Source organism: Cyprinodon variegatus, unplaced genomic scaffold (assembly GCF_000732505.1).
Source record: "Cyprinodon variegatus isolate N-32 unplaced genomic scaffold, C_variegatus-1.0 Scaffold149, whole genome shotgun sequence".
Lineage (NCBI taxonomy): Eukaryota > Metazoa > Chordata > Actinopteri > Cyprinodontiformes > Cyprinodontidae > Cyprinodon > Cyprinodon variegatus.
This window is the reverse complement of record NW_015150602.1, coordinates 627,090-637,921: the sequence shown is the minus strand read 5'-3', so window position 1 is coordinate 637,921 and position 10,832 is coordinate 627,090. Positions and strand designations below refer to the sequence as shown.

General features: G+C 40.7%; 1 protein-coding gene across 1 annotated transcript in view; it reads right to left on the bottom strand.

The window, feature by feature from the left end:
- Positions 1-8,829: 8,829 nt before the first annotated feature.
- znf407 (zinc finger protein 407) overlaps positions 8,830-10,832 on the bottom strand; it is a 209,075-nt gene continuing 207,072 nt past the window's right edge. The window contains exon 10 of the mRNA XM_015377235.1: positions 8,830-10,411. Within this exon, the coding sequence (XP_015232721.1) occupies positions 9,564-10,411 (848 nt within the window). The 3' untranslated portion in view covers positions 8,830-9,563. The remainder of the gene's footprint in view (positions 10,412-10,832) is intronic.

The window sequence follows — 10,832 nt, the reverse complement described above, 5'->3', positions numbered from 1 at the left end:
TAAATATTCTTTACATATCTATTTAAATCTGTGTTACTGAGCTCTGGGTTGATGCGTGCAGCAGTGTGTTCCACTTCCTGCCAATATGCAGCAACTTTGGACTGACATTGAAGAGGAAGAGCTCAATATTCAGTAATCAACATCCTGGTCAACTGTGCGTAAAGGAGACTGGTTGCAATGTATGAGTCAAATGGTTAAGAAGAAAGTGATCAAAACTTATTTTGAATTTCTGAATAGAGCTACAGAAACAGTTTATATCATCTACACTCCATTGATATTAGAAAGCGTTCTGAGAGTTTTCTTCCCTGTAAAATGAGCAGGACATGATTGGGAAATAATTTTCTGAAAACACATTTAAAACTATTGTTCTCAGTTCTAAAAAGAAAAAAAAGACACTTTTGGGCAAAAGTCTGCTTCAAATCTTGAGTCTGTTTTAATGAGTTAGGAGTGACTCAAGTTGGAATGTTAAACTTAAGTGTTTGTCTCCGATATATAAATTTTTTTTCTCCCCCATTTCGAATCTGTTCAGGCACTATTCAGTCAGGATATTTGGCCTCATTTAAACTAGTTTGATTCCTGGCCTGTCAGGCAGAGTCTAATACAATAGAATCTGTTGGGGTTTTGGGCAGGCTATTCTGTAAGTATGGTGTTGGTCTCCTTTTCATTCAAAATGTGTGTTTTTCTGCATCACCATAATGTTGAAATACTAACCCAGATATATGAAAGTTGCAATCATCTACCTGTTGATTTAAGGTCACCTGAAGTTTTCATTTTCCTTTAACATTGCAAAACACCAAGACTTCTAACAATGGACGATCCCTGCAGGATGCTTATACCTTGCTCCTAGTGGTCAGATAGCTTGCACTTTCTTTCTTGACCATAAAACCTTATGAACAAGGCTTTTAAAGTTGGTCAGTAGTCCTTGATGGTGTGAAACTGGTTTCAATATGGACCCTGCTAGTGTGGTGATAGTAGTTTCAGTTCATGGCAGGTTGCAAAAACAGTTCTTGGGGGTTATTTGAGAGCAAAACTATTGTTTTCCGATATTTTAATCAGTTTTCCTCATTTTGTGAATCTCCACTTGTTAGTTTTTCAAAGAGTTTAGTAAAATAGCAACACAAACAGATGACTTGTATTCACGCTTAGTTGTTTAGACATGGCTTTACGCCTTTTTACTTCCAGCTTACGCAATTTAATATTTCACCTTGCCATATTGAAAAGAGCACCATGGTCACAAAGAGATCCAATATGGGGGAAATTTCCAGAGACTCTAGGGTAATTCCAGATTATATTTCAACCACATATCAGGAGTTTGGTTAATGGAGTGTTTTTTCAACCGTGACACTACCCTGCCACTGATCTGCACATCTCTGTCACCATCACAACCTCCACCAGCTCTTTAATGAGTCTGACCAAGTTCCCTGTTGACAGCACACCTTCTTACTTATGGAAAAGAGAGAGAGAGGACGAGTAAGATGGGTGGAAGAAGAAGAAAAAGGGAGAGTTGCAGTACAAGAAGAAGGAGGAAAAAAAGAGGGCAGTGAAGAGTGGCAAGGCACTCTGAGCAGAACAGAAATTAACAGGGCCCCTGGGACAGCCAGATCAGAGCCTGGGTCCCCTGAGTGCACTTACCACAGGGGCCCCCTGTGCTTGTTACAGCAAAGCAGGGGCCACCAGGGGACTCCCAGGGCTACATTTCACAAATGTGGGGCTGAATGCACCATGCAAGATGGTTAAAAGCCGACAGTCAGGGAGCCTGAAGAGGAAGTCCACTGCAATTATGTCCTGTTTTGAAAGAACCTATGATAGGAGAGCTGGAGAAAATTATGAGAAAATCATGATTTTAAGATCAGCTTGGTAAAAAAATATAACTCTTCCCTTTTTGGAAGTAAAATAGGTTTGAAAAAAAGAATATAATATTTTAAAGAGATAAAATCCAACCCTACACCAAAACGTAAACCTGTTTCAGTAGGTTATTAGCAGGTAATAATATTTTTCTATAACACCTTACTACTGATAAATCAACTCAATTAATTGGTCTCTAACTCTTGAAGCAGTGACAGCTTTGGTTATTCCAAAGAACAAATCCTACTTTACTTAACAGCTGCCAGAAATAACATCAACAAGAAATCCACTAAACCAGCATTATTAGGCTGTCATCAATAGCAATTTTTACATATACATATATATATATATATATATTTCATGTCATTTAAAAAATTGTAATTCATTGTTTTTTAGACTAAGTTTAGCCTTTTGTTTTATTCTCGTTTATCATTTATGACTTTTCAGTTTATTGATATCTTCCTTCCTACCATAAACACTTGACAATAACAACCTTTTTACATTTAACAATAGTTTTTAGTTTGGTTCTTTAAAGAGTTTTCTTTTCTTTATCCAGTAACTGTACCTACTAATTGGTCACAGGGTAACACAATGATAGACACACAGATCAAACAAGCCTTCATAAACAAGCTCACTTACAACTAAGAACAATTTAGGGAGACTGCATTTAGGTGAGAGGAAGCTGCAGTACCAGGAGAGAACCTGCAGCACACATGCATGTGGAGAACATGCAAACTCCCGACAGAAAGACCTCAGGCTGGGATTCAAACCCATGACCTTATTATTTCGAGGCAACCATGCTGCCACCTATGTCACCTGTTTTATTTATTATGCTACCCTGCACCCTAATGGGTTGCTGCCATTATTTATTCTTTATTTCATTTTTAAAAAACTCAGACATTAACATGGGAGACACAGTTGTATTGGACGTATTAACCATATAAAAAAAGAGAGTAAAGTTAAAGGAGTAATAAGGAGAAATCCATTTTAGATGGAACTAAAAGATTTTCATGTGAAGATCTGAAGGTATTTTTGTAGATAAATGTGACGTCACACTCCATTACACTCCTCTGTGTTGTTCTTCAACCTCTCGTTTCCTAACTGGGCTGGCCATGAGTGCATGCATGTGAATCGCTGCCACTCAGAGATCAGTTCTTGCCCGCCCATAAAATACCACCGCCAGAGCAACACAGTGCAGGAGCAAAATGGCAGAAAGTCTGTATAGGTTTGGATCTGCATGGATCCTCCTGATCAGCTCTACTGCCTGCTCTTAGTCTGAAAAAAGCAGAGTACCCCTTTGCACTAAATACAACAACACATTTGTGTTTCCTAGCATCACTTCTGTATTTTCAGGACAGTTTGAATTTGCTGTGAATTCATACATATGCAAAGCGTTTGCATCCCTCAGCTAACATTGTACAGTCAGATCAATGGTTTGTCTTGATCAGTTATAGGGTACTGTTCCATTACAGGATTGTCCTGGTAAATTCATATTTATTAAAGTAAAAATGAAACTACTAACTCCTTTGGATTTAAATTCACTCAGACATCAAATGAAGCCATGCCTTTTAATGTTGGTGTCATGCATCTTGGATCCAGATGTCAGATATAAACCAATATAGCATCATAGGTTGTGTGATATTTTGATTGGATCACTGGTGCAGAGTTTAACTGCTTAACTAGAGTCAAAGCTACAGAGTCAGATGCTGGAGCTTTATCTCTCTGTGACATGTCTTCATACAGCATTGTTGATGTTAGAACATCCAACCAATCAGGAAACCCTCAATTCCCTCCACTATTAGAGCTCCACTGAAAACATTCATGTTAATAAATGAACAGTTATGTGTATTCAGTGTTGTTTGTGGGGTAAATCTAAAGTCTTTTAAACTAAAAATCTCCAAAAAGAATAATTGAACCCAAGAAACCACCCTGATCCCAAAACAACAAAAAAGGTTTAATACATTTTTAATTTCTGACCAAAATAAACAAAAGATCACACTGTTATTTTTGTTAATTTGCACTAGATTATATAAAAAAAGGAAGCTGGGATGTCGATGAAGACAAACTTTTTTAATCAATTCTGATCTCTATGTTTATTTGGTGCATTATTTCCATTACGCTACAAGCCGTTACTTTCCATTTCCTACTTGCCTAAAATACTTACCTCTTAATCAACCTTCTTTTTTTGGACCAAACTGTAACACTAGACTTTTTTGGTTTCTGCAGACATATTTTTGGAATCAATAAATTCACATCAGGGGTTTTCTCTCTTCGTCTGTCATGGTGTTTGTTTTGCTAAAGCGACTAAACCAACAGAATTAACCCCTATGCGGCTGTGTTGATATGAAGCAGATGGCTGCATCAGCTCTGTAGAAAGGTGTTATCACAGACTGACAGTGAAGATCTGCTATCTAAACAGAGTAATGTGTTGGCGCCGCTCAGGATGTGGAATTCGCACAAGCGACGCACGTGAATCAAACTGTGTGAGCACTTCAAAATTCGACTCAACTCGTTCAAAATGACACCTTCCTCAGGTTTTTCTGTTGTCCTTTTAAAAACAAGGAAGCGAAAAAGAACTGACCAACTTACAGACATCTGGGTTTTGCCTCGTTGAATTCCATTGTGTCAGACCATAACATGGATGTTCTTCACAAAAATAAACAGCATCAGTCTCAGTAGGTAATATTTGACCATCAGTAAGTCCATCTCTGAAGGCTTCTTCTACAGGGTTGGGAGGGGGTTATCTGGTGCCTACCTCCAGCTGTCTATGGATGATCGATGGGGTACACCATGCACACACACACTCCCACACAAACTTACCTAACAGTCGTGTTTCTGGACTGTGGGAGAAGGCAGGAGTACCCGGAGAGAACCCATGCATGCAAGTAGAGAACATGCCAGCTATGCAGAAAGACCCTGTTGGGATTCAAACTTACTTGCAGCAAGACTGCAGTGCTACAAACTGCACCACCGTGCAGCCCGAGTTATTGACATACAAACAAACGAGGATGGTGGAGCAACCCGATCACATTTTAGATTCAAATCCAATTGAGAAGCTGTTGCTTGACTTTACAAAGGTCATTTATGCTTGGAAACCCTGCAATGTGGTGGAATTGAAACTATTCTAGAAAAAAGTGAGCTAAAATCCCTCCATAGTGAAGTAGACCGACTGCCGGTAGCCAAATACTGAATGGCGGCATATTCTGCCAGGATTAATAAAGTTAGGGGAAAAATACCATCTTACAACACTGAGTTGAGAAACTGGAGGCATGAAGAAGCTGAAGGATGTATCAAGGTCCAGTTTCATGGTATGTGTGGTCCTGCAGAATTGATGCAGTAGGAAAGGCGGTGGGAATTCACTCTCCCACTGATCCACTCTTTGCCTTGTAATCTCAGCGGATACACTTCTTTTTTTATGATTTAAAGTGGTGTTTCGCAGTGTTGTGTGCCTAATTAAACAGCACTTACAGTAGTTTGTGGTTCAAGGCTGAAACATTGCTATTTCCCCATAAGCAGCTAATCAGATCCCCTTTCAATCACTGCGCCTCCTTAATGAAGTGCTGCAGACTGTCAATGGGAACGCCTGGCTCCCAAGAGCTTTTATTTTACTCCTTCATTGAAGCTCTTCAATGCAAGGAGGAGGAATGCTTGCCATTTTGGAGGTGGGGTCTGGGATAGAGTGTTGTCAATTTCTGTCGACAACGGAGGTCTATGCAGCAGGGAGAGTGGTGGGATGAGTGTGTGTTGGGGGGGGCTGAAAGGGATTAACTTGATCAAAGACACAAATGCGGAGGCGCATAGTAAAACTAAGAGAAAAAGAGAAGATCCATGCAGGGCTCCTCACATAACAACCATGCTCCCTCTTCTCTGTTTTCCCACAATAACTCCCATGGAGGAGACGAACCGTAACTGAACCATGGCTTCCCGGGGACTCCACTGCAGCCTCAAACAGCAATCGATGCATAGCCCTCAAGATTAAATAACAAACAAACACTGGGTTTTGAATACATAGGCCTACCATTAACACGGCCGTATGAACCGACCAAGAACCGAGCTCCAAGCCGAGCAGGTCCCACGTAGGAGACAGACAGGAAATAAACAAACAAGCCGAGTTTAATAGAATTGTACCTGAAACCCTGAGGACTCTGTCTCCCACAGACACACAAACAGAGCATGTTAATACTGCCACAGGGTAGCCAGAACTAATAGTGGAGACATTAAGAAAATGATCCTCAGGCAGATATGTTTTCCAGAGATGGCGACTAAACAGAATTGCCATATTTATCATACTCATGAAAACAGAGAGAGGGAGACCTTTATGTGCACTCATGTCCCTGTCTGTTGTCCTCAAATGAAGGACGAGAGGCCCCCCAGGACAGAGCACAAGTTGTTGCTGTTTTTGTACTCTTCCTATATTCATTCCCTCTGAACCTTTTAACGATTCGTCAGATTACAGAAACACACTACATGCATGACACACATATTTCTAAGCTTTAGTCCTAACTGTGAAATTTAAGCAAACAATAAAGCTTTATAATATTACTTATTACCTGCATTCCCCGTTTCTGGGACTGTAAAGGATTAATCTCTTCTATTCTACTGTACCAGTGTAAGTCTACCTCAGTGATCTGCATCCTATGGAGCCACCGGTAAGGGAGACTTTAAATCGCTTTGGCTAAAAGCGAACACACCAATGTTTACTTGAGGTGCTGCCAGATTCAGCACTGCAGCTCATCAGGAACTGTGAATGTAAATACAGTAGAAAACATGAAGCATTCAACAATGACGCTTTCCTTTAGACAATAACATACTCTGTAAACATTACATTCTATGATGCTTTACGTTCTTCCTCACATCATTCATCATCTTCGTCATCCCTGCATGGCCCCACCCCTCCCTCCCGGCCTTTTCCGGCTCTCCAATTAAGCTCCGGCGGCAGGTTTCCATCAGCTGTCTGGTCGTCTGCAGCAGGACTCCTCAGAGCAGAGGCCTGTCAGGAAATGAACTCATCACTGGATGACAGCTGCTAATTTCTCCCTCTTCCATGTCACACGAGTGGCCTGCTGGAGTTAATAATGAGCCCATCCAGCCCTGATTACACAGATACATGAGGGGGGGTGAAATGCACTCGATACAGTACACAATCCCTCAGACAAGATATGCAGAATTATGTACAAGCACAGGCCCAGACTGACGTTACAGTAGGAGAAAAAGCAAGGATTGGTATGTGCAAACTATGTTGGTGCAAATATATATTTATATACCAAACATAAGACAACATATTAATCATTATAAACTTGCTATAAAGCTTTGGAAACATATTACACATTTATTTGCATTGCAATGGAATCATCATTGCATTTCATTGGGATTTATGTGGCAGAACATCAAAGGTACATAATAAATCTTATGGATTTTTCCAATAACTTTACTTTGTCGCTTAAATCCCCCTAAATAAAATCCAATGCCACTAATTGCCTTCAGATTAAAAGTAGTGGGTTCATAGTCCCTAGCTTACAAAGCCTATACCAGCATGCTCAGGTCACGAGACTCAGTTTTTAATTCCTTTTTTTGTAATGGTCTGTATGTAATGTGCTTTGGTCAGATAAGACCACAGTGGATGCTATGTGTGGCAGTAAGCATCTCGTATTCCTATGGTAAAACACGGAGGTGGAAGCATTATGCAACATTTGTGAAAAAAAAAAAAAAAAAAGAGTAGTGTTTTGCAATAATTGTTGTGTTTGCCCGCATGTTATGTAAAATAAGAAGGTCTGACCTAACAGCTTGGTAGGACTTGAACAATTAATCAGATTAATCGAATGTTGAAATGATATTCAATTAATTTAGTAATCGATTAATCATTAACTGGAGTGTAGAGACTCTAAAACATGCCTTTAGCTGACAGAGCGACCCATTTAGAGCAGTAATTATACCAAAATTGTAAAAAAAAAATTTATATATGTTAACATTTTGCATTTAAGATAAAAATCTTTTTTGTTTGTCAATATGATCTATCCAGAACTCCTTAAGTGGAAAAAAGTTTTAGTTTCACCTGGTTTAATTTAGCGAAAAAAGTCTTTAAGGAACCTTTGGATATCGACTTGTTAATCGGTTAATCGTAAAAATATTCCCAGATTAATCAATTAGAAAAATAATCATTAGTTGCAGCCTTACAGCTTCAAACCAGGACTAACTGACCTCCATCATCAAACAAAGATGTTTCTCTCTTCATACATCCATCCTTAGGGTGTCATTATTTTATCCTCAGGGATAAAGGATGCTGCCCTCACAGTCTGCATGTGATGCTGACATAGAAGAGGTAACTTCTGTCAAATGTCTGATTTTGGTGGAATGAAGGGAAGAAAACCTGGATTAAGCTTAAATCACAGGTTCCTCTCTTTGTGTGGCTCTGATTTCTAACCATAACACTGAATCCTCCTCCCCACTTTCTTGTGCAGCCGCCGCCGTGCTTGTGTGATTAAAGGGATGATCTTTTGATCAGTGCTTACCCCCCCCCCCTTCCCTTTAAGCAACAGACCGCTGTCTGTCTCCCACTCTAACCATTAGAAACCAGGCCTGAGTTGGGGCCTAAATGAATATCGATTCTCCCTCCAGTGCTGAATGCTGCAGATGAATAAAAGGAAAGAGTGTGTCGGACACGTTGAAGACAATGGTGCCGGTTGGTGGGGTGAGAGCACGACGATGTGGATGATGGCGATCATGAAGATGATAATGATGATGGTGAAGGTAATGACCGTGTTGGTGATCGGAAGGCATGATGGGAGCCATCAGTCAGTGTGTGTATGTGCATATATTGCTGATACTGTAATGTATTTTATGGGATAGATCAACACAAAGCAGTGCATCATTATAAATGGCAAGGATGTGTTTTTATCTTTACACTTTAATGGTTTGCATTGGATTTGATTTAAGAATAATTTAAACAAAAAAAAAACTGAATGTTGCACACTGTACTTTATATTTTATTTAGGTAAAAATCTAAAAACAGGAAAACTTTTCCTTCAATTTTATTATTAAATAATAATTTGTGTTTGTCAAAGAAGCAACAGTTTAATACCTGAAGGTTTGTGTTTAAAATGAGAAAAAATGTAAAAAAAAAACAAATAATTAAACAACAAAAGTAGAGGAGAGGAAAACTGCTTCATGCTGCTGATAAAAGAGTAACACTAATCTGTAACTGCATGATAGACATTAAGAATTCATTGGTTGAAAAATTAGACAATCTTTATTTTAAGAACTGATATTGATCCAAAGATTTTCTAAGAGTAAAACATGAAAGATTGAAAGCACATTAAGAACTCAAAACTGCTAAATTTGTACAGAAAACAATTCTGAAAGGTCATGAAAGGTCAGACCTGAGAAAAACAGCCAAATATTTGTTCTCGTTTTTTAAACCGCGCCCCCCCAAAAAAAGTATCGTCATGCTGCCAATAACCCAAACTCATGATCACTGTAGCTGCACCACAAAGCCGAAGCTAAACACATTAGGTGCTTTATGCAGACGTTCCAAAAGGTGGAGTTGTATGGAAATAAGTCTGCTGTCCATATAAATGATAGCGACGCCACAAGTAGCACCAAAAACTGCGTCCTGAAATAAATTACCTTTAACGTGTCTGTTGCATAGCTCCAAAGAAGATCCGACAAAGTAATGTTGTTCTGTTCGCACTGTGAAGACACTGATCTCTCACAGAAAGGCTTCAGCCTTCCAGGACCATGCTATGAGAGGATCCATCCAGGTAGACCACCATCTCCTCTCCTGCTTGTTGCTCCACCTGCTGCTCCTCCCCCTCCACTGCGTCGGTCGCCCCGTACACCCCTCCCTCTACCTGCAGGGTGCAGTCGTCCAGTTCGGTCACGATGTAATGGGTTCCCTCGTCGTTGACGATGACCTGGGTGAGGCCTTCCTTCATCATCTGGGAGGCGGCCAGCTTTATCACCTCCTGCATGTTTTCGTGGCCGGACTCCTGGATGACCTGCACCTCCTCTTGCTCCTGCTTCACCTCCATAGTGGTGTGGGCTTCCTCAGAATCACTGGGGGGGAGCACCTCTTCAACGACAGCAGGCTCTCCTTGTATTCTCTCCTGATGGCCCATTTCGCTGACGGCGCTGAGCAGAGCATCCAGAGCGGTTGACGACTCAGAAACGCTGTGACTCTGACCCTCATCGGCCTGCAGTTCCTGCCTGGCGTCCCCGGACTCCACCACCACATACTGGGTGGCGCCTCCAGCTAAATGAGCTCCTGTCGATGCCACCTCTCTGCCTGAGGCTATGACTTGTCCATCCTCTGTGATGTGCAGCACCTCGGCCACCTGGCCGGCCATGGCCAGCGTCTGCAGGGTGGCGGCGGCCGACTCCTCCAGGGCCTGGTCGATGGTTACGTCCTCGTCCCCGTACCCCTGGATGATGATGACCTGCTGGATGGCTTCCTCTTGGCTGGATGCCTCGGACGAGCCTTTCCTGTGCTCTGGGGAGTCCACAGCCTCTGCCTCCACGAATGTTGCTCCTTGGCCTTTCAGACGACATTCAAAGGATTTGGACACAATCCCTAAAAATAGAAAAAAAAAGAGTTATATTTTTGAAGAGTTATTTAATAAAAATGCAGAACTATAGAATCCAAAACCAAAAATGATATAAAACTAGAAGTTGTATGGATTCATTTGGAATCGGAACAGAAGTGGAAAAGAAACTAACAACATTATGAGGATATTTATTAGAGAGACACAGAGAAACCTACTGGTGATCAAAATCTCTGAGCAGAAATCAAATGTTTAGTTTGATCTGTGAGAGGTTTGCTTTTGAAGTTGCTGGGGGAACAGCACTCAAGGTTTTCAGTATCAGTGCAGCTTAAAAGCATTCAGAAGTAAAGAGATGAAAAGCTGTTTAAAGGGAAAAAATCGTCCCAACATGTCTGTGCTTAATAAAAAGAGCGAGAGAGAGCACAATTTCTGGAGGAAACAGGAAGGCTG